The 25700-nt window shown below is 37.4% G+C and overlaps 1 protein-coding gene across 1 annotated transcript in view; it reads right to left on the reverse strand.

Annotated features, from left to right (window-relative positions):
• The window catches only part of Pof1b (POF1B actin binding protein), a 71254-nt gene that overhangs the window by 45038 nt on the left and 516 nt on the right, over positions 1-25700 (reverse strand). Inside the window, exon 2 of the mRNA XM_036173880.1 lies at positions 6054-6128. Within this exon, the coding sequence (XP_036029773.1) occupies positions 6054-6128 (75 nt within the window). The remainder of the gene's footprint in view (positions 1-6053; positions 6129-25700) is intronic.

A 25700-nucleotide genomic window follows, 5' to 3' on the forward strand; every position in this document is an offset into this window, starting at 1 on the left:
AAGCTGCAGTCACTCTTGCTGTCTCCGGGATCATATTCTGGTTGTTCTTTGCTTTCAACAGTTTGTTGATCTGATTCTGGATCCCATCTTGAGGGAGTGGCAGTTTGAATGATAAATTTCCCCTATGGACTCAGGTACTTGAACATTTGGTGCCTAGTTGGTGGTATTGTCCGGGTAGATTATGGAATCTTTAGGTGGAAGAATCTTGCTGGAGGAAGTACTTCACTGAGGATGGGCTTTGTGGGTTTATAGACTCACTCTGCTTCCAGTATGTACTGTTACATGTTTGTGGTTAAGATGTGATCTCTCAGCTTCCAGCTCCAGTTATGTGTTGTCATGACTCCACTACCATTATGTACTCACCCTCTGGAACTGTAAGCCAAATAAACTCTTCCTTCCTGTGCCACCTAGTGTTATATCAACTTTACATAATCTAGAGAGAGTCATTAGAGAGAAGGGAGCCTCAATTGAGAAAATGCTTCCATAAGATCAGGCTGCAGGAAAAACTGTAGGACACTTTCTTAAGTAGTGATTGATGTGGAAGGGCCCAGTCTATTTTAGGTGGGACCACCCCTTGCAGGTGGTCCTGGGTTCTATAAGAAACAAGGCTGAGCCAGCCATGGAGAGCAAGCCCTTAAGCAACATTCATCTATGGCTTATGCATTAATTTCTGACTCCAGGATCCTGCCCTGTTTGAGTTCCTGTTCTAACTGCTAAAAGGACCAAGCAGACACCATAACAGGCTGCTCAGCCTTCTCTCAGAGATCAGGCCTCAATTTCAGTTTCCTGAGACTTGAGCAAGCAGTTTCTGGGAGGGCCATGAACAAAAGACATAGTCCTTGCAGTAGCTCCCTTTCTGCCCATACTCATACTCTGACTGCTCAAGGTTCAGCCAGTTGTTTACTGTCTGGGACCCTCACCAACTTAAAGCTATGTGCATGAATCAAGAACAGAGCCTTGGGCCACTGAGTCAACCCCTATAGTCAGTATGTGCTAGGCAAGCCAGCCTCCATGACAGCTCAAGGACAATGCCTGGAACTTGTCCTGGCCTGCCCCAAAATGGATAACTGTAGCCCCCAACTAACCCCAGCCAATTAAAAGTTACTAACATGATTGCCACTCACATAAACCAATCCTGAGTCTGTTACTATGAAGTCTGTAGACTTCAAACCCCCTTGCTTTAAAAACCCTGCCCCATTGCTACTTGGGGTCTCTCCTGCTTTGCTGCTGTGTCAGATGAATGGAGAGTCCAGAGATAACTCATAATAATACAAAGACACTTTGCTTTTGCTTCAGATTCAGTCTCTTGGTGGTCTTTGGGGAACTCTGGGTACAACATAACTTTATTGTTGAAGAGTAATGTGGAAGTATAAATAAACCAAATAAATCCAATCCTCCCCAAGTTGTTTTTGTCTGTGGTGTTTTATCACAGCAATCATAACTCTAAGAAGAAGTTGGTACCAGGGTAGTGACAGACATGACCATGTTGTTTTGGGAGGATAGTGGAGAGACTTTGGAACTTTGGGACAGCAAAGTCATTGAATGTTGAGAGTTCAGTGAACTCTTCTGGAAGATATGAATGTTGAAAGCAGTGCAGATGATAGAGACCTGGACATTCCACAGAGAAGTAAAGCCTCTGTCAGGTCACTTTTGTGGAGGATGTGTGGTGTCTGGTCATCAGGAGCTGAATAATCGGCTATGATTCACAAGAGACTGGAACCATTAAAGTAAAATCTTTTCCTTGCTCTGACATTTGATGCTGGTCAGCTGGGATGAAGAATCAGTGGTGATTAAGAAGAGACCAGCATCACTTGTAAAAACTTCTGGAAAGAGTCTCTTGAGAGCACAGGGAAGCTGCGTTCCAGAGGTGGCCAAGGTTGTACCTTGTGCTGGCAGCCGAACTTAGTAAAATGTAAGCGTCACTCAGGTAATTCTAGTTTTGAAAGCTTGAAGAGGTCATGGAGAGCAGCTAAGGCTTGGCACTGTGAGAGGCCAGGAGAGGCCACTAGTGAAGGTGCAGTCTCAGTGACAGTTGAAGTCCTAGGACTGAAGGGTTTATTTGAAGAAGTTGAGGCTTGGCACCATGAAAGAGCCCAGGAGAGGCTATTGGTGAAAGTGCAGCCCAGTTGCACCAGAAGACCCTAGCGTTTTGGAAATGCCAGCACCATAACATGACTACCAAGAACAACAGCAGTAGTGGAGTAAAGCCAGCTGGATCCTAGAAGACAAGCTGTGTGAACTGAAGAGGGTGGAGCCAGAGAAGTGACTCAAGCCCTTTGGAGGAACCAGAAGATCTTGAGTGAATCCCAGACTTTGGATACTGAGTTATTTACAGTTGGGAGTTTGTTTTGCATTTTTCAGATTGTAACTATGCCTTTGTTCTTCCCTTTTGAAGTAAGAAAATATTTAATGTATTTTTGTTTTGTAGGAGTCCACAGTTGAGAGATACTGGATTTTAAAAGACTTTGGATTTTAAAAGAGACTGGATATTTTAAAGAGACTGAAATTTCTAGTGCTTAAATTTTTAAAGACTGTGGGACTTTTAAAATTTATAAAATGTTTCATATTGTAATATCAATATAAATGTATGATCTTGGAGATGGACAAGAAAGAAAAGGTTGTGGCTTAACAGTGAGTTATTTGTGTATCAAGTTGGCAAGGGGTCAGTTGTGCTGGCTCGTTTTATGTCAACTTGGTAAAATTAGAGTCCTTAGAGAAGGGAGCCTCAGTTGAGAAATTGCTTTCATCAGGTCAAGCTGTAAGCAAGCCTGTAGGACATTTTCTAAGTAATGATTGATGGAGGGGAAGCTCATAGTGGGTGGGGCCACTGTTGGGCTGGTGGTCCTGAGTTCCGTAAGAAAGAGAGCTGAGCAAGTCATGGGAGCAAGCTAGTAAGCAGCACTATGCATAGCTTTCGTATCTGCTCCTACTTCCAGGTTCCTGCCCTACTTGAGTTCTTGTCCTGACTTCCTTCAAAAATGAACAGCAATTCGGAAGCATAAATAAAGCCTTTTCTCCCCAAAATAATTTTCGTCATGGTGCTTTATCACAGTAAAAGTAACCCCAATTAAGACAATTCTCTAATCACTTTTGGTCATAGTGTTTTATCATAGTGACAGAAAAGTAACTAATACATGATATGTAAATACTTATCATTCCTACTTATAGTCCTCGTCCCCGTTGTTTTTCCTCACCAAGGAAAAAGGCTTCTGCCATCAGGGTTGTAAGTTCTGAGAAGAATGGAGGTCCTTGTGCTCACAGATAAGCACTAGGGAAACTGGAAGGGTTAAAAACACGGAGTTGTCTTTTCAAAGGAAGAGATATATAACTTGGTTTTGGTTTTGGTTTGATTTGGTTTTGCCCAGAAGGCTGAGAACAGATGTGGTTAATAGCCTGGTGACATCTGCTCTATCTGTATGGCCAGACAACACCAGCTCTCTTAGACTTACATTTATCTCAGTCAATTAATGGTGCCATCCTCCCAGAGACCCTTATCATGAGCACTGTTCATGTTGAACCTGCTTCCTTAGTTTATATATATATATAAAACCTATCTTTATAGAAGATGTCATCTGTATTTTACAAGAGTTTCAATATAATCATGTCTTAAGCTTTGTTGTACATGTGGGATAGGGTTAATTATCATGAGAAAATATTTTTCCAAATTGTGTTGTGCTTACATATGCCTAAAATAAACTGCCCATTGTCAGGCCCTGGAAGTTTGAACCTACTGAGTCTTGTTTAACCGGGACTTTCCTTTCCACTCCCAGAGACATCCTACCGGCTGTGGTGTTTGCAGAGACTTCCACAGCAACTTAGGGAATGAGACTGCCTAGTTTAGGCTTTATTTATGTATATTGAAAGGCTTTAGAGTAAGTACTTGGAGCAACCTCTACAATGACTTGGGTATTTGTATTCTGCCCATTGCTATCAGCTTTGAGAAAATCGAGAAAGTTTCATAGATTATGGAGAAAAGATCTGGACCTAACATTTTGTAATTAATAGTGTCCAATCTCTTGTTTGATTTGCTTTCTGGAGAAGGGTTGGTGGTGCCTGCTCAGTGGTCAACTAATCCTCTAGTACTTCTTTGGGAAAGAGTGAAAGGCATTTCTGATGTGGTGTCATTTTCCAAGTTAAGGCCATTCTCCATCTAAAGCTAGCTGATGTGGCCATATGTAGCACATTGGAAATCACAAAGACCACAAAGAAGTGTGCTATGAAAGCATGACCAATAGCAAATCAGACGCAACAGTAGCAGCTTGGTATATAGGTGCTTCTCTACACTTTTTAAACTACACTTGGTGAGATATTTTAAAGTATTTTGTTTTGTTGGATGCATCCCCACAGGATTAGAACAAAATACTTCTTAATGTTAGTTAATTAAACATTTAGTTTTATCTGGGCATGGTAGCATACACCTTTAATATTTATCGTGTTGGAAGTGGAGAGCCATAGATTACATTAAAAGGGACAGAGCCTGTATGTGGTGCTGCAGGCCTGTAATTATAGTACTTAGGAGGCTGAAGCAAGTAGATCTGGCATTCCAGATTAGCCTGGTGTACATACCTTGACTTGTCTCAGAAATCCAAATAAAGGAAAAAAAGAAAAAAGAAAGAAGGAAGGAAGCAGAGAGAGACAGAGACAGAGACAGAGAGACACAGAAAGAGAAAACACTAGAATAAAGACAATTGGAAACGTTTAATGGAAAAAGTCAGTATTACTAATATAAGAGGCTTTGTATATATCAATGGGAAAAACATCTGTAAATGAATAGTGAAGTGATAAAGTACATATACAATTTAATTTAATGTTATGAAAGAAGGGGTGGGAAGGTGGGAAGATTGTAAGAGCCAGAAACTGAGGACATCTCCAGAAAAACCTTCTTTACTGGGCATGACAACCCATTGTACACATGAATTCACAATGGCTGTGACTGCATGGATAAGGTCTGTCCAAGATCAAACCAGCCAAGCACCTTGGTTGGGGGAGGAGATCATGAAGCCCCACCCCTAGCTAAGGAGTTTCTGGGAACTGATGGCTGCTAGTGGGTAGGGAGTAAGATTTTGTCTGGGATGTGTCCCCTGAAAAGGTACTCATGTTATAGCATGATGTCCAACAGCCATGCCCATATAGGAAGCACCCAGAGGATTCTTTTTGAAAAAATAATAAAAGCACCTGAAGTTTGGAGAAACAGCTGTTGTGAGGAAAGAATACGGATTTAGGGGGAAGAAACAGGGAACAGATTTTATCAGAACACATTATATGCATATATTAAATTCTCAATAAAAATATAAAGGGAAAGGAAGTAGTTAATAAACAAACTATTCCAACTGAACTAGGAATCAGGGTTTAATGACAACAAAATACCATGTGTTTGCCAGAAACTTAAAATAGCATCTTCTCTCTTGTTTACACCTGAAATTGTATGCTCCTCTCCCATGTAAATACAAATATAATATGCTTTGTTTTTATTTCCTTAGACTTTACTTTTTTGCACATATCAATTAGCTAAATAAATTTTATTGCAGTATTAATTATTATTACAGATCTCATTTGGATGTACAATACTTACATTGAAACCTAATCCAATAACTAGGATTATTAGGTCATAAAGGTGAAAGGAAATAAGAGTCTGTGTGTCATTGAAATCATACACTCATAATAAGGATAATCTCTTGCCTTGTAAGAGTCATCCTCTAAATATACATTTTCAAGTACTACCACTTGCAAAAGCAGTTCCCCAGTCAACCCAAAATCCAGATACTTTATTTGTACCAAGGACCCTTGAAATATCCACACTCACTAGAAGATTCTAAGCAGAAGTTAATCTTCGAGTCAGAGAATAATGGAAGTAACAATATAATTCATGGCACTTGCTATCCATTCTTTTCCTGGGTAAAGATTATATTCATATATGAGAATATCTTCTTTTGTTTGTGAGCTATGACATTTTGTGAATATGTAGTTCTATAAAGACCTAAAGATTGTTCACACATATGAACAAGACTTACATAAAAATAAGAAAAACAAATCCAACACACAACATTGTTTACCTGTTCAGCATTTTGTGTTATATGCAGAGTACTTGGTGCACAAGTAGATATTTTCAGAGTTGGAGAATGGAGCTCCTGTTGAGAAAAAACATTCAGAAATTGTTTCTGAACACTGTACTTTGTACAACTGAAAGGATGAGGTGTTCTTTATATTTTCATAATAATCTTATTAGTCACACAAATAAGAGCATTGTATGTAAGCTTTCTTTGATGATGTCCATCTTTCCAAAGGACACATTTACTGAATTACTTGACCAGCTTCTTGTTAGACTACTTCAAGTTGGCTCCAACACACTTTATCTGGTCTGGTACCAGCTTACTTCTGGAGCCAGCAGTGTTGCTTCAAAATCATTCACAGAAGTGAAGGAATGTGGTATTCACAATGATTAGACAAACTTATTACCCTTTTGATTATGCTATCATTGTTTACCTTTCACCCCAAGTTAGTTAATATGCATTGCTTCATTAGTGTGTGCAGGTACTGAGGATCAAACCCAAGAGCTCACATGATACTCAAGTGCTTACCACTAAGCTACTCCCCAATCTCCAGATTGCACAGTTGATAACATTACTCAAGCTCCTCACACCTTCCTATAATTTACCATGGATTGACACTCCTCCAGGATATTTTCCCACAAACAGAAAAATGTTTTTCTAAGAAAGGGATAATTAAAAATAGAATCACAGGTAGACAAAGTAAACACTGACAGGTTTATCAGAAGCCAAGGTACAAGGTAAGCATAACATGTTTTTGAAACATTTGCTCAGACTAGAAAGTGTTCTGGACACTTTGGCATTTTTTTAAATCATTTTGTCTTCAACTTGGTATATTTTCATATTCCCCTTCCTTTATGTCAACTTCAATAATATAAATTCATTATTTTCAGGACGCCTCTGAATAGGTTCCTCGATTTCCTATTGGAAGCTAAAAATTGTTCAGATAAATGCAGAAGGTTTCAGACTGCAAAGCAAAAGGGTACATATTCTTCACTTCAGAAAAATTATTCCAAATACAACTATTTGCTAATGGATCTGGCCAAGAGATCATAGAGAAAAAAATGTGTGTGTGGGGGGGGAGGCGGGGTTTGTTCTACATGAACATAATTCTTCTTTTCTTTCTTTAAAAAAAAGATTAGTGAGATATTATACTAGCATACTAATCATACAAAGTAAGTGGTTTCATCATGACAGTCACATGCATATGATGTTCTTAAACTATCACTATAATTATCCCCTTTATTGATCCTTCAAACAGTCATTTCCTGTTCCATATGAAGTGAAAAATAGTTTGTGAATGAATCAATGAAAAGCATGTCATAATTTAAAGGTCACCCCAGGAATAAGAATTTCTTTTTTAGTAGACATTCTGAGTGTTTAATTTTCTATAGAACACACACACACACACACACACACACACACACACACACACACACACACACACACACACACACACACACACACACACACACACACACACACACACACATAGACATACACACATCATTTAGATCCTTCATAATGAAATCGTTAAATTCAAAGGGCAGTGCTATTTTTGGTTCACGTGCTTTTGTACCACAGCCTTTCATTCCTGATGATTAAGAAATTAAAGGCCCAGATGAGGTGTTTTGGTTATCATGGTATATAATAGAAAGGTGCAAGGGCTCCTTGGGTTGGAACCTCATTATAGTACTGGAAATTTTGTGATATTGTGTAACCCATGTCTCTTCCATGAGCTTCAGTTTCCTTATGTGGAAATGACGTGAGGTTGTGTGTAAATGCGATTTAGACACTCCTTAATCTATTTTCTATTTCTGACATTCTATAAACAAAGGGAGATCATTTTTAACTTATTTTCCATATTGGTTGCATATTGACAAAACAGTTTTAAATGTCTTAAGCTTATCTATCTTGTTTTCCATTGATGATGATGATGATAACACATATTAAGAGTTTTTTATTTCAACTTATATAGCATTTTCTACAACTCTATTATACTCAAATAATGTTAGAGGAAAGTAACCTAATTTAATAGATGAAAGTCATACAGGAAATATTGAGTACTAGAATTTCAACAAAAGTAGCAATGACTCCAGAAATCATACATTTAAATCAATCAATATTACCATATTTATGACTTGCTTGATTATATTTTCAGTTTTATCAATTGAAGAATCTACTTACTTCTAAGGTAAATTGTAATTAGATCTTATATTAGGAGTCTAAATATATTTTTATTTGCCTCCTTAAAATTAGTTCTGGTGAAAAGTAACATTTATATTTTTGGCTATTGGAAAATTAACTGAGGTCTTTGTGCATGAAGAAAAAGTGCTCTACTGCCAAGCTGTATCCTTGCTTTTTTTTTCCTGTGGCAGCATTTCAGTTTGTTCCTCAGGCTGGCCTCATGATTTCCCTGCCTTTTTCTTACAGTATACATGAATTACAGGTGTATATCATCACACCCAGTTCAAAAGCAACTTTTCTATTCTTAAAAATATTACACCTACCTAAAAGTGATTGCATGAGGAGACAGCCCTGATTAAATAATTTAAGCTGTTAAAAATTCAGTAAAGGGTATCTCTAGACTTGCATGATATATTTGCAAAGTGTAGCCTCAGGGCTCTAAATTAAATAAAACACTGAAGAAGTTCTACTTACTACTTTTGCCATTTAATCCCTTTAATATTTCAGGAAAGTTCGACTTTTTCTTATAAAATATATACTGTATTATTGACATCTATCCTTGTGGCTCAGAAATGATAAGCATCACACTGTTGTCAGCTTCCTTTACGGTGAAATCAATGTTCATAATTACATAAGCTAGATCTGGTACAAATTCCAGGTCTGTTTGTCCTATGCTGCCTCAGGTAATGATTTTTAGCTTTGACAAAGTTGTAACAGTGTTCCTTCTTCTCTTCCTCATTTACTTTTTATGAAGTAGACATGGCCTGGGCAATTTTAAAATCAGAGTAGTTGGAAATCAGTTGGCTTTTTGAGAGAATTTCACCATATCACTCAAGATAATTTTCTGCATCTTAGCACATACTATATCAGAGCTAGGACCTTTAGTTTCCAGTAGGGAATTCACTATTCACAAGTATACATCCATTTTCAGCTGTTAAAATAGCTATGTTTTTTCAAAGTTAAATCACTTGAAGTGTAAATGGCCCAGAGTTCCTCAGTTATTTACTCTAATGACAGTGCTTTTCAGTGTCACAGTGTAGTGAAAAAGAAAGAAAATCAGAAGCTGGAAAGCTGTTATTCTCCTCTAGACATAAAGAAAATCTGAAAACCATACGCTATGTTCTAAATTCAAGGACTGTTTGAAGAATGGAATTTAAAAACAGGATACTACTTTTGTCCTCTAATAAACTTTTATGCTATTCTAGGGTGATAAAAAACAGCATTATCACCAAATGACTTATCATAATAAATACAAACATGTTTAAAGTGAGACACCTTACTATCTAATTAAATTGAACAATTGATACAATGGAATTATCCTAAGTTTCTACATTCAGTGATGCATAATTCATTAAAATAGCTGTGTTAACTTGGGCAATTATCTTGGACTGTTGGAACATTGGATTTTTTAATTTGTATTTGTGTCCTATTTTTTTTCTGAAAACAGAATCTCGTGTAACCCAAACTAGTCTTAAATTGCTATGTAAGCCAAGAATAACTTTAAACTTCTGATTCTCAAATGCTGAGGAACTCTGGGCCATTTACACTTCAAATGTATGACCACATGCAGCTTATGTAGGTATTGGAGATCACACACAGGGATTCATGCATGCTAGGCAAGCACTCTACCAACTGATCTATGTCTCCAGCCCTCTTTATATGTGTAATGGATATCACTTGTTATGTAACAGTGCAGTGAGGTATAAGAATTAACATAATATAATCTCTATTGTTACCAAAGTTATAATCAGGTAGCAGATAAAAATTTACAAAGAAAAGTGAAGTTAGAGCTATAATGAGTTTACTACAGGAACTTCAAGTGTTAAGAGGTAAAGTTAACCTTAGATAATCAAAGATTAGATCACAAAGAAACATTAGAAGAGGGTGATAAATTTTGCTACAATTTTGTCATGTATAGATTGGTGAGACGTGTAAACATTGGAGTCTTATTTAGAGAATGGTAGTTTATATTTGGTCTGAAGCACAGGAGAGTAGAATAGGGTTTCAACAAAATAAGGTCCATAGGAAGCAGATCACAAGTTGATCTGGAAGTCAAACAAAGAAATTATAGACTGAATATCACTGAAAGTTTTATGGGGAGAGAAATGAGACGAGGTGTTTCTAGAGAACTTGAGGAATTTTTCTAGAAAAGACATTTTAGGTGTAATTAAGTTTGAGAGGAATTTAAAATAATTTTATGTTGGAATCTCTATGTCAGATCCAGTCACTTTTGGATAGTTTTGATCCAGTACAAAAATAAGCTAAGGGAAAAATTATTTTGGCTCGCAGTTTCAGAATGTTTGGTCCCATGTGATTAAGAACAGGTGGCAGGAGCCTGTGGTGGAGAACAGCTGATTACACACCATGATAGATCAAGAAACAGAGAGAGTGGTCCAGGAATTGGCCAGGGAAGATGTGCACTGAAGGACCTACCCAAAGTGACCTTATTCTTCTAGGTAGACCACATTTACCTTAAAGTTTCTAGATTCTCCAAAAATAGTGTTACCAATTCAGGAATATATGTATATAGCATGAGCTAGTTAGTGCATTTTATAATCAAGCCACAATAACATCCAAGCTAAAGTTGTGTAAGAAGTAAATGGGTAAGTAGATGGTATGTTTAAGGCAAAAATCTTTCCTTAGAAAGTTCCAAATATAGTTTGGTGTGTGGATGAGTACTGAAGAGTTATAATAGTCTTTACAAGAGAATCTTTGGGCATATAACTAATATGTCAAACCATTAGAGGTTTATAGAATGAAATTTAATAAAAGAACTTCATTTTGACAGAATTTCATCAGCAGGGCAAGTACATTGAATATATCTAAAAGCTAGCTAATTAACGACTATAAGCAAAAATAGTTGATATGAGGACCAATCAAAATACCTACCCTTTAATATCATATGCCATAACAATTGTGACAAATATTTACCCATCAAAGCTACAGACCAAATATAAACAAGTCAACTTCAGATGCTTAATAAGACTTAAGATCTGGAAACAAATTGACTCATTGAATTACTTCCTTATGTCTATTATGTTTATTTTATGTGCTGTTCAATTTTTTTAAGAAGCAATATGTGCCTTTCTAGTTTCATTTTAAAGAGAGGTCATGGAAGTGTAACAGTCTGAAACAGTTCCATGTCTTTACAAAAACCATATTCAGGAATTTGGAGAAGCCATATTCATAGACAAGGAAGAAAAAACAGAGGTATGAAAGGGGGGTAAGGGAGGGTGCAGAAAAGCAGAATAAAAAGAAAGAAAAAGCTGACATACTATATTTATATAACAATTATTTTGATTTGCCTTTGAGTCTTGATTTTAGAAATAATGTGTCAACCTTTAAGAGGTGGAAAGCCTGGGTGGAAGGAGAGACCAAAGTAGTATTTTATGTGTCACCCTGTAGTTTATGCGATCTAACATTAATTGAAAAAGTAGACCACATCTAGGGTACGTTTAGATGGAAAGACATAGGTTATGAAAAACCTTAAAGATGACTTTATAGGTGCATTTTAGAGGAATAAGTAAGATGAACAGATATCTGAGTCAGGACTGATTATTTACAGAATGTAAATAACAAAGGTGGAAGTGGAGAGAGTGGCAAACTTAATTTGTTTAGGAAACAGTAGTATGGATATGTGGAACACAAGATGGAAAGATGTAGCAAATGAGGGACAGATTAAAAAGCAGAATTGGAGGTCCCAAAATTGCTTTGGATATCACTCTATGTAAATAAAATTCTGATTGGCCAGTGGCCAGGCAGGAAGTATAGGCGGGACAAGAGAGAAGAGAATTCTGGGAAGTAGAAGGCTGGAGAGAGACACCGCCAGCTGCCGCCATGAGAAGCAACGTGTAAAGACACTGGTAAGCCACAAGCCATGTGGCAAAGTATAGACTAGCAGAAATGGGTTAATTTAAGATAGAAAAGGTAAATAGCAAGAAACCTGCCACGGCCATACAGTTTCTAAACAATGTAAGTTTCTGTGTGCTTTCTTGGTTGGGTCTGAGCGACTGTGGGACTGGTGGGTGAGAGAGATTTGTCCTGACTGGGCCAGGCAGGAAAACTCTAGCTACAAATGGCACCCAACATATTGGCAAGAGTTTCCACCTAAAACCTGAGAAAAAAGATTCTAAACGGAGCTAAAAATAGCTTCCTAATTGTTTCTCTCAAGTTAGCGGCAGCCTGCAGGTTTGAGCTACTCTGGCGGGTTCCTGGCGTGTGCATCTGACCTGCAGTGTGGCGGGAATGAAGAGTCTATAAGCGACACTACTCTGCTGCGTGGTGGATTTAACCTTTGCTAGTTTAAAAAAAAAAAAAAAGTTTCTGGGCTATGCGCTGCTTTAATAGAACTGCTTCTGATAGTTGGTGGTACACATGGCTCCAGAACCAGAGCTGTCGGCAAACTGTACCACAGCCATGTTGGGAAGCTGAGGTGGGCGGAGCCACCAGCCACAGCAGCATTTCCGTCTTACAAAGATGGATATTACACAGAGAATCTGGTTTGTCTTGTCTTTGGGATTTTTAACTGCAGAAAAAGATTTGATCATAAAAGCTGTTGAGTTAAACAAATATGTAAATTTTAAAGGTACCTTGACTTCAAAATTTGGATATAAGGATATGTTGCTTTGGAAAAGAGTCTCTGCTTTTGTTTCCACAGAAAGCCAGAGGCTGTGGATTTGTTCCAGATTAAGATACATCAGGTTTGATCAGCCAAGACCACCTGAAAGGTCTCCGATGACACCATGGCCCAGATGATGCAACATCCAGAATGGTTTCAAGGCAACTGGCTCAGAGGTTCACCCTAATGGACGACTCCATAATCCTAAAATTTTCTTTGTGTCCCCATAAGATACAGCGCCCACCTCCAGCAGGAAGTAGTAATAGAAACTACACCCACATTCCCAAAATTATCAAGCTGGCTTTGGAGATGGAATTGGCTCACTCCTTCTCTAAACCCAGACATATTGCTAAAAGAAAAGGTTAAGAGATTCTTGTGTCCCAAATCAGAAGAGCCCTCTGGTGTGGGACAGAAAAAAACCAATATTTTTCTTTAAAGCAGTTTGATTATAAATGAGATCTCTTTCTAAAGAAGAAAAGGGGATATGATATAGATATGATAGGATGAAAGGGTAGATTAATGAACTTACTTCTAAAGAGCAACAACTCATTTAAAATGTTTTACATTGGTATAGATTTTAGTTGTGATACAAACTTAAAGTTAATTTTGTTATCCTGTGTGTATATTTCTACTCTTGTTTAAGGTATTATGTTTGTACAGCTCATTTTAAATTGAAATGGATAATTAAAAATAGATTAATAATTAGTCATCTATGATAATCATACTCGTAGACATGTTAGTTAAGTCTTCTAGATATACAGAGAGATATTTCAGATAGACAGGTAATCCTCAAACACTTCAAAGGTCTACAGAATATGGCATTTAAAATATTTTTAAAATTTAGACTTTCTGGACAGTGAGACATGTCTGCTCCTGGCAGCACCGATTTACTTCAGAGAGGAGGATGGGCATTGAAGACACTTCATATGGAGTTTATCTTCACCTTGGCAAAAATAGCCATTTGGGCAAGAAACTGTTCTTGCCTGGACTGCTTGATCTACTAGACATGCAGGACCCATAGAAAGGTGACCACTGAACTTTGCTTGACAAAATGGTCCTTCAGGTTCCTGCTTCGCAGAGGAAACTGCCAGACATTCTACAGGACACTGAGAGAAGTGACCAAGAGACTCTAGCCCTGTGGGCTGAAGACAGATGCCCCAACTTTACAAAGGAACATTAGGTGACTGTCCAGACTGCCAGCTGTCTCTGTCTACCCTGCAAGAATCCCGAAAAATACTTACATCCTTCTCCCGGTTCTCAGGTAATATTTTATCCTTCTGAGGTCTTTGATGTGGTTAAAGGCTAGATAGTTATAATTTCCTCAGTTATGATAAAAGATAAGTTAGGTATAAAACCTTAAACTCACAAATATAAGATAGGATATCTTCTTTAATATTGTAACTGTAATTCTTGCTTGATAATTGTTTTGTTATATGTAATTTTACTATGTAAAAGTTAAAACCTTCCTTAAAAAAAAAAAAGAAAAGGGGAAGTGCTGTGGATATCGCTCTGTGTAAATAAAGTTCTGATTGGCCAGTGGCCAGGCAGGAAGTATAGGCGGGACAAGAGAGAAGAGAATTCTGGGAAGTAGAAGACTGGAGAGAGACACCGCCAGCCACCACCATGAAAAGCAACATGTAAAGACACTGGTAAGCCACAAGCCATGTGGCAAAGTATAGACTAACAGAAATGGGTTAATTTAAGATAGAAGAAGCAAATAACAAGAAGCCTGCCACGGCCATACAGTTTCTAAACAATGTAAGTTTCTGTATGCTTCCTTGGTTGGGTCTGAGACTGTGGGACTGGCGGGTAAGAGAGATTTGTCCTGACTGGGCCAGGCAGGAAAACTCTTAACTACACAAAATGTTATTCACATCATCAAAGACATTTTGTATCATTAAGATCATTAATTTCACATTAAGGTAAAGTGAGATTTTATTCTTTCAATATTTCCATCAAAGTTATCCTAGGGCATTTAGACCTTTGAAATGACTAAAAATTAATACATTTCTTACATCATGTATTTTGATAAAAAATAATCAGTAAAATTATTGAAAAATATTTTAAAAAGTAATTCTGAATGACAATAAAAACCTTGTTCCTGAGAAAGAACATAGTTCAGACAGAATGTTTTTCATGCTACATTTTTTTTTGGGAAGTCTATGATGGCCTCAAATTCACTGTGTAGCTAAGACTGGTCTCAAATTCATCATGATCCTACAACCTCAGCCTCCTAAATGATGAGACTACATCATGTCCACCCTATGTTACTTATGTTCATCTATATTATCTTGGGTAGTTTAAAATGGGTACATATGAAAGAAAATGATAATGAAATATAACAATGAATCAGATAGCACAGACTTTGTAATGTAAATGAGTCAAATGCACATGCCAAGAATATAAAATATTACATAATGGTTATAGGTATAGACTTGCAACTAAATGCTAGGTTTAAATCCCAGTTTTAGTATACACTAGCTGTATAGAATTCCAAAGGTTATATTACATCTTTGTTACTTCATGGAACCTGGTCTGCAAAAATGGGAATTTTTTTTTAACTAAAGATCATAAAATAATTCAGGAAAGTAAAAGTTAAGAGACAGTTCTGGAGAGGATATGAAATCCAAATCATGTGTACAAAAGAAAGAAAGCCTGAGCACAGTGGGATGTGTTTGTAGGCCTAGATACTTGGTAGGCTGAGGCAAGAGGATCACTTGAAATTGGGAGTATCAGGCCACCCTGGTTATCATAGTGAAACCGTCTAACCTCCTCCAAATGAAACAAAGACAGGAAAATACTCTATGATTAATAGGAGTCAGTTTTCATCTTTCTCCTATTCTTGACAATTTTCTCCATGAAACAATGGGATTTTGAAAAGAAAAAAAAAATCAAAAGATACATGTTTACAAACATATGTTTTTTGTTCAGGTCTTTAAAAGTTTTTATTTCTTCTGAAATAGTTACTGTAAACTCACACTCTGGAAGGTTGTAACTTCATTATTTTTTCATCCCCATGTATCCATCATCACTGATCTAACAAATTAGCAGCATGTGGATCATACATTTTTACTGTCAAATATTCCTTTAAATTCAAGGGTCTTTAGTGGTATTTCTCTACTTAGATAACAGATGGCTTGAGTTTATAGACACACACTGGTAGAACTCATGGCAATGTGGGGCATGTTCTATATCAGCACTGATTAGTACACAAACCACTAGCCACATAAAAGTATTAAATGCTTAAAATGACAGTGCTATGACTGAAGAACTGAATTGGGTTTTATCTAATTGAAACATGAAAATTAATAGCAACATGTGGCTATGGCTTCTGTACTGAAAGTACATTTCTTTTGTTTGTTTTTTTCCAAAATAATATTTTTATTGATTATTTGGGAATCTCACACATGTATCCCTGATCACACTTGCTTCCCAGTCCTCCCAGGTCCACTCTCTCACCCTTGTGCCCTATCCTCCAAAAATGAAGAAAAAAATACACCAAGTCCAATTTGTGTTGCCCATATACTCACTGGAGCATGGTCAAACTTGCAGTGGCCAGCCCCTTAGAGAAAACTGAGTCCTTCCCCGTCCCCACCAGAAGCCATCAACTGTGAAGAGCTACAGTTCAGCATTTCTATTACAATTTTTAAGGATACATTTCTAAGGAAAACATTAGGAGGCTTTAATGCTTGGTGCGACCTTACTCTTTAAAAAAGAAAAGAAAAAGAAAACAAATTTTAAAACCTTATCTCAAAAATTGCATTTCAAGTTAAAAACATAGAGCATGAGGACTTCCAAATGATGTTCTCTAAAGGATATTTGTGTCATTAAGGATTATAAATACAGTTTTCTATTTAAGTCTTCTGAACATATACACTTGGTAAAACTGCTTTAATACTTTTTCTCCCTATTCTTTCTTAGTTAGCAAAGCCCTATTAAGCTTTTCAAGCACATGAAGTCTCCCTAACATTCTAATGTTAAATGAATTCCTACAGTGTGGTGTGCTATTTAGTTGATTTCCTTGCTTGTACCACAAAGGGGTTTTTACTTTTAAGGAATCAAATAAAAAAGGATATAAAATTATTGAGTGCTAACTATCTCTAAGATTGCACTGGATACCTTCACATTTAGTCAGTAGTCTCTGCAGTTCTGAAGAAAGGCATTTATTTTTCCTTTCCAAATAAGCAAACAGAGGTTCTAACAAGTGACTTATTCAAAGTAATACAATACTTAACATTTAACTATGTATTTTCTACTACATATAATTGTAAGGATTATGTCCTTAAATACATCACTGGCCTGAGATGGCATCCCAGCCTAAAAAGTGGGCATGCTCTCTCTGTGTTCTCTCTTTCTGCAATCTCTCTTTCCATATTCTCCCCGCTCCACAGGACTCCCTCTCTCTCTCCCTCTCTCCCTCTCTTTTCCTCTCTCTCTCTCTCTCTCTCTCTCTCTCTCTCTCTCTCTCTCTCCACTTTCTCTCCAAATAAAGCTCTAGAAAGGAAGGTAACCATGGCTCATGACTCTTCTGTCACCAATACATCCAACATTTTCCTCCACAGGTATGGCTGCCGCGGGCAGGGGCTAGCCATGAGCGCTGCCACTTAACCAACATTTGGTGTCGTGACTCGGATAGAACACCAAGGACCTGCTGTGACTGCTGCCACTTGCCACCTCCTCCCCCATCCAGTGAGACGGCAAGACTGTGAGCCAGCGCTTGTCCCTGGCCTCCGCTGGACCCCCACACAGATACCACTACTGCTACTACCATGATTCTTCACCACAGTGAGTCTGCTGTTCTCAGGGCTGTAGTCTGAGCTATATTCTTTGTGACGGACACCCCAGGGGTTGTCCTTGGGCTGTGCTGACAATGGCAGGCACATTTTCACTCCTGACTAGGCTGTAAATGCTGTCTCAGGTCCACCGTGGAACAACTGCAGCACAGCTGCATCCCTTAGAATCCCTTGATTAAGGGGATGGGTATCTTGAGCTAATTCATACATCTCTCTTCACTCCTCAGGGAAGCCTGAGATTGGAGTCTGAACGTGGTTTGTTATTTTATTTTTTTATTTTTCTCTTGGCTACAGCCATGGGACAAAGGGGCAGATACATTTACCACTCACATTGGCGGATAGGGGCAGTATTGGTAAATCTGGCCACATAACAGCTTTGCAGGAACTTCTGCCAGTGAACGGGCAAATAAAAGAGTTACTTTATCCCTAAGCTTTCTGCTAAAGCTCTAAACCCTTCTCCCTCCCCATTTCTGCCTCTGCCACTTGCAACCTTTTCTGTCTGACTTCCGCAGGCAGTGGGTGGACTCAAATGGGCGTGTTTGGGTGGCTTCTATGGACTCTCGAAGTAACTCACCTTAACTCCACCCAGTCATTCTCAAACTGCCCTGGGAGACACAAATGGATCTGGAAGCAGCTAAGATCCATACAAATAAGTTTACATAGTCAGGATGGCTCTTATGCCAAAAATCAGCTTATAGCCTCAGACAAGTCTTCCAAAAGGATAGGTCATAGTCTGCCTCCTGGCAGATCTTCCAAAAGCTGTCCTTAAGCCATCAATCATCAGAAAAAAATTTCAGGACACTGAGTGAAATCCTTTCCTTGTTCCCCAGACTTCCCTGACTAAAACTTAAGCATCTGGAGAGCAAGGCTCCTGATCCCACAGGCAAAGAGTCATCTATGGCATTTAAGATATGCCAGAGAAGAGATGAAAGCTCAAAAACAAAATTGCCAAATGCTGGCACTCGCTGACTCCCAAAAGCTGTTGGGTCCCTGTTTTAAGTGAGAAAAAGGCCACGGGCTAGCAAATGCCCTGCCAGGCCATCAACAGCCTTGTTAAAAGTGCTGCCTAGAAAGACAATCAGTCAGCTGACTGCCCCCAAGTGCCAAGGCACATGGGTACATCAAGCTAAGACCTCCAGCAAACCTAGGCTTGGCTACAGACATGGCAGGGAACCCAGAACACAGCAGGGAAGCAATTCGTTTCTTTCTGGATACCAAAACCACTGACTCAGTCCTGGGAATTTTGGGATGTCACCTCTCCTTTCTCTATTGTCGGGTACAGTGGACAGCCTTACCCACCTCATCAGATTTAATTGCACTTTCAGAGTTACTTAATGGAAAAAGATTTCCAGCTAAGATAAGAGTCCATTGTCTCACTCCAATCCACTGCCTGTGTTTCTCATGTGCATACAGGCAGGACCCTGAACTTTGCCTTGTCCCTAATTAAAAAAAAAAATCTCATGTACCTCAAGCTTTTCTCTTCCCAGTTCCCTGTTCTAACTCACTGTTCAGCTAATGGTACAAGACCACCATAGAACTGAAAGCCAGAGATCATCAGGTAAGAACTGTAACAACTAAAAGATATTTACACCCCCAGACCCAAAAGTGTCTGCATGCTACAAAAAAAGACTTTAATGTAAACATCTATTACTATGAGATGCTTTTAACAATTGATCACCTGTCTCCTGGATGGCAAACTAGTAAAGGAAACAGGTGCTTTAAAATAATCTGTCTCTGATAAAGCTTAACATATTTCAAAATCCACCTGGACAGGCTGGATCTACCAACATATAATAATAATGATTCTTTTCTCTCTAAGCTTTTATTCTGTGTCACCAGCATCTTGTCAGACAGAAGGTTCCCAGCCACAGCCAAGAGGGATACATGTCTCCAGAACAACGGATGTAGGACAGTGTTCCACAACACCTGTCTACCTCAGAAGACTCCCCCAAGAGCCAACCAACGTCCAACAGTCAGCTGGAAGCAGCTTTTGAGAGAAACAACACCCCTATTCCCACCTACCTGCTTTTTTATATATAATAAGTGAAAGTCTGGGATGTAAGGATTATGCCCTTAATTATGTCACCAGCCTGTGACAGCATCTCAGCCTAAAAAGCAAGCGTTCTCTCTCTGTGTTCTCTCTTTCCGTACTCTCTCCTTCCATATTCTCCCTGCCCCACATGGTCTTTCTCTTTCTCTTTCTCTTTCTCTTGCTCTCTCTCTCTCTCTCTCTCTCTCTCTCTCTCTCTCTCTCTGTCTCTCTCCCAATAAATCTCTAGAAAGGTAACTATGGCTCATGACTCTTCCATCACTGATACATCCAGTACTTTCCTCTATCAGCATGGCCGCCATGGGTGGCAGCTAGCCACGAGCACCACCGCCAACCAACAATAATCCCATTTGACTATAGCAATAATTCTATGCATTCCTTATTATTGCCCCACTTTATATATGAGGAAAATGACATAGCTAATGAGTTCTTGTACCAGGAATTAAACTCAAGCTTAAAATCTAAAGTACATTGTTTCAGAGTTCTGTTCTATTAGAGTCCACCTGAACATTTAGTATCTGAATGTTTACTACCTATAGCAATCCCTAAGACATTCCATAGAGAGCAATTTTGTGGGAATTTTCTCTGAAACTGCTCTTTAGACTGCAAAATCTGAACCTCTTCAAGCATCTCTCACTGGCTTTCACTTATCTCTTGGTGGCTCTGGTCAAAGTACTTAAGATATTCAAGTAACAAAGAATAAATAAATGAATTAGGTAGTAGAGAATATTATATACACAAAGATTTTTTTTCTGTATATATTTGGAAGTATATTGCAAGGAACATGGAACTTCTTCATGATTTTTAATTTGAACTTTAAGCCTTTACTTAAACACTAATATATAATGTTTTCTAACAAAGATCATGGGAGCATTATGGATCCTCCTGTTAGAATCACTGAAAGTAATAATACTGAGTTAGGTTTAGGCTCAGTAGCTTGCAATGAGCAGTATTTTTTTGAAACTTGTTTTTCTAGACAGGGTTTCTCTGTGTAGCCCTGGCTGTTCTGGAACTCACTATGTAGACAAGGCTGACCTCAAACTAAAAGATTCACCTGTCTCTGCCTCCTAAGTGCTGAGATTAAAGGCATGCAATATATATATTTGTTTTTCGAGACAGGGTTTCTCTGTAGCTTTGGAGCCTTTCCTGGAACTCGCTCTGCAGCCGAGGCTGGCCTCAAATTCACAGAGATCTGCCTGCCTCTTCCTCCTGAGTGCTGGGACTAAGGGCGTGCACCACCAATGCCCGGCTCTTTTTTATATTTTTATAGCTCTTTTATAATTGAAAATATTTTTTTTTTGTTCTTTTTTGTATGTGTGGTTTTTTGAGATAGGGTTTCTCTGTAGCTTTGGAGGCTGTCCTGGAACTAGCTTTGTAGACCAGGCTGGCCTCAAACTCACAGAGATCCACCTGCCTCTGGAAAATAATTTTTTTATATAATGCATTATGATCACAGTTTCCCCTCCCCCAACCACTCCCAAATCCTCCCCAACTCTACCTAGTTAGAGACCTGCTTCTCTCTCTCTCTCTCTCTCTCTCTCTCTCTCTCTCTCTCTTTCTCTCTCTCTCTCTCTTTAGAAAACAAACAGGCAAAGTAATAATAAACAGGAATAAAAAGAAAAATAGACACACACAAACACGAAACCCATAAAAACACAAAATCTGAAACCATAATATATTTAAATCTACCTGACATTTATCCTGATGGAATTTCCCAAGGCAGACTAGCATTTGAATAACTTTCCTGCATGGTATGGAGAAAGCTTTTGTTAGAACCTTTCAAAGTCAGTAACATTGTCAAACACCTGCCTTAGGCTCAATGCTTTATACAAGAAACATGTAAATTATAAGCACCTTCCCCCACCCATGAGACAAACATTTCGTTCACTTAGAATAAAAGTCTATGATGGTGTTGTAATGTAAAGCAAAGAAAAAGCAGTTCCACTCTTTTCTTCTTTTCAAACCCAAATCCCTCACTTAAGATACATATTCCTGATTCTTATTCTGTCTTTTTAAAGACAACTATTAAATGGAAACAGAACAGAATATATAGTTCTTTTCAGTGCATGCTTCTTGTCTTATATGACCCAACAAATGTAAAGAAGACCTTCTACTGGGATAGCTTCTGATGCTAAATGTCTGTTTAAATCTATTTAAAAAGGCTTTAACTTTTAAATGAAGCTTAAGAGCATGGCAAATCTCCCAGTAGTTTCGCCATAAATTGTGAAGAAAGACTAGTTGATAAAACACTTTTTCTCTTCTTCCATTGGCTACATTCCCTGCCCATTACTACACCACCAGGACAGCTTGTGAATGTCACTGTCTGAAAATTGCCCCAGAAATTTATCAGATCTGCTTTAACAAGAGACAACTGCCATAAACGTTTTCACCCAGCAATTACTGGTACTAACAAATTCTAAAGCTTCATTTAATTGTAAGCACAAAGGGGATGACCAACTCTGAAAACAGCAGCCCCTTTATCCCATGACCTCATTCTTTATTCAGGCAACCTACTTCCCTGAACAATCATTCCCTTTACTGACCACACCCTTGAACAACAATTTCTCAAAGCAACACACCCCTCCAACCAGAACAGGAAATATTTCTGGTAGTAAATAGCAATCTTAACACAGTAGGGAAGTCATTCACAGTCTTTGCAACAAAAAACAAAGGAAAATAATAATGTAAACAAACCTATGCCCAGGTGAATAGTTATTGGCAGCAAAGGTCATTTACAAATTCACATTTACCTCTAGGCTGCTCTCTGAGGTCAGATTTTTTTGTTACAAGTTTTTAAATTCAAAAGAGTGGCAGACTTTTTAGCCCATACATTAAAACCAAATATTTTATTTAATAAAATCCCTATGAAACAGAAATTAATATTTTTAAATGTAGATGGACATATGTGCCACCTACAGCCCAGACTCTGTATGTTGATCCTCAAAGTGGACTTTCTTTTGACAAGCAAATGGTATTTATCTAGAAGACAGCATTTCCTGTAAAATAGGCACTTACAGAGCATCTGTTAACTGAATGATTTAAAATATTTAATTTTGATCCATTTTTCTTTCTCAAAACTGTTTCTCAGTATTCATGGAAAATATCTTGACCTTCATGAATACTTAAATTAGCCAAAGGAACAAATATAAGTCGAATGAATAATTCACATCAGTGTTGTTCATTTAAGGCAGTATGTCTCTTTGAGTTAATTATGGTGGTTTAATATTTAAGCGTTAAGGATTGAATTATAAAGGAGTTTGTTGCTACTGTTTTCTTTAGCTTTGAGTAGCTTCTAGAACATTATTCATTTATTTGTAAGACCACATTGGGCTTAAATGTGTTTCTGGTTTTGTATGATTATACTTGTTCCTGAAGGCAAACCTAATTTTTTAAATTCTACTATTAATTCAGATAACTTAGTAGCAACTAGTATCTATAGTTAATTTTATTTGAGAAGTACCCTATTAGTCAGACAAAATAATAACCAAGAAAACCATGTCTTATCAATTATAGATAAGAAACGAAAGCAATATTATGTATCATATAGAGAGAAATATAAATGTTTATATCCATAAATGAAATTTTAGTACACAAGAGCAAAGTAGTAAAAAACAAACAAACAAACCTGTTCTAAAACACCAGAGATAGAAAATTCTACATAGTTGTAAATGGCATTCAGTTAAGTCTAAAATCATGATTGAGATTTATGAAACAAAGCAGTATGGCATGAATTGTTTCTCAAAGGGAGCATATTTTACTACTGGCAAGACTTACTTTAAAATCTGAGTTCTCTAAATATCCTACATTCACCCAAACAAAGTAAAAGTTTAATTGAATTCGTCATGTCCAGAAATTGAATGTTAATCCTCGTTATCTTGGCTTCCCCTATAATAAACTCTGACATCAGCATAATTGCCACATATCAACTCATCTAAAACACTGTATCTTAAAGAGAAATTTTATTAAAATTGTAGAAGGAGTTTTGAGTAATATTCACTTCCTAGTTCCTAGATGGTATGTAATAAAGGTACCATTAAAGCATAGACATTTTGTCAGCATGAAGGTAACTTGAGATCACATCTAGGACTGCTTTACATAGTGTCAGACTATCATCCCAACAACAAACAGGAAGAAAGGAAAACTAAATAGAAGTGATTCCTATTCACTATCATTGTGGTAACTATCTTAAAAAACTGGTTTGTTGTAGGCCCTTTTAGTGGACTTCATATCCAAGTCAACTTGAAATTTTATAGTCAACACTTCTCTTTCCTACCAAGGGAATCTTCTTCCTCTCTGCCACATAGCTTGAATCTCATGTCTCTCCTTTTCACTCATCCATATTTTTATTTTTCTCTAGTGATAACTCCAGACATCACAATGAAATCCATCCCAGTCTCTTATCTCAGCTACTAAGGTTACACTTTCTGCTTCTAAGGGTCTGTACTTTTTTTTTCTTTAGGGAACTAACTTTCAGAATGGAAATAGTCATAGAGGGATTAATTTAGCAAATTCCATATAAAAGAAGGAAAGTCATATAAAAAGCTTCACCATCTTAGTTTCACCCTGACATTATTAATAAGAAGGAAAGTTGAAACAAGGAACAAACAATAAAACACAATTCTCAAAATTGTCCTATATTCAGTACATACATATTGCTCTTAAGAATGTATCTATCATTCTTTTACTAGCATGAAGAAAAAAGGCTGTGGGTTGAAATAATTGAAAATTAGGATGACTTCAGCATTCCTATGATAATAGTAATTGTTGTTTTTAACCTTCCTTGTTTGGAGGTATTTAGGATCTAAGATGATGTCAACTTTCTTGCTCATCAACATGCTAATGTTGAATATTGGAATGTAAATGGGCGTCACTAAGATCACTTATACAACCTTGGATTTTTTTAACCTTCATACTTTTCTACTCCTTGAACTCGATACAGATGACAGTTTTTCTTAACTACAGACAGAAAGGGTGTGAATTTGGATGGGAGGGGAATCAGGGATGATCTTCGAGGAGTTAGGAGGACACTAAATATATTCTATGAAAAAAATCTATTTTCAATAAAAGAAGAATAGGATAAAAAGGAAATTATTGGTGTTAAATCCTAGATTTATTTTGTATTTTTCCATGAAATTATCCTGTGTTGAATAAAAAACAATAGTAAAATTGTTGTGCCTATAGTTTGTAAACCATCTGTATCTTCGAGGAAATCTATTTTTTAAGTTTCTCTGTACATTTTAAAGATGTTGCTTCATATTCTACTTGAATTATGGACTTTGGAAAAATAATCTATACTCTTTCCAATTTATATAATAATGTAAGATAGGAAAAGATCTCAGTCATTGCTTTATGAGGTTTTCACAGTATAAATATCTTGAAAATACAATCTCAGTTTGGACAGAAGCTCACAGAAAGCTTAAAGATATGTACATTTAATATAAAGAGAGTTAGAGAATCAAAACAGACATTAAGTTGTCATTTTATAACGTCTTTCCACATTGTTTTTCATGTACTTGCAAGACTATTAGCACAGATATTGATGGTAAAAACAAAACAAACAAAAATCTTAGAAACTATTTCATTTTCAAGAGTGCCTTAGAGATCCATCTTTTATAGCTTTCATATAATACTGGCTTACCTCTTTCTTGCTTTTCAAATCCTATAACCTGACTTCTACCAACATTCTGTAAATTATTCAACTAGTATATATATGAATCAATGTGTCATTTTGACACATAAGAAAATTCTAAGACATGTGCACCTGTCACTTAGCCAGGATCAGCATACTATTAGCTGAACACAAATAACTACACGTCACTCCACATATGCCATTGTCTCTATATCATTCTACTTGGCACAAAACACCTGTTTGCTCCTGATATGAAGCGAATCAGTGGGGAACTATTCTAAAAATAAACCTTTTGCATTTAGGTTGATGACTATTTTTGCCGTTAAAGGCAAAATGGTTTGCCACTTACAACACATCTTTCAATCAACTTCAGTTT

This window comes from Onychomys torridus, chromosome X, assembly GCF_903995425.1.
Source record: "Onychomys torridus chromosome X, mOncTor1.1, whole genome shotgun sequence".
Lineage (NCBI taxonomy): Eukaryota > Metazoa > Chordata > Mammalia > Rodentia > Cricetidae > Onychomys > Onychomys torridus.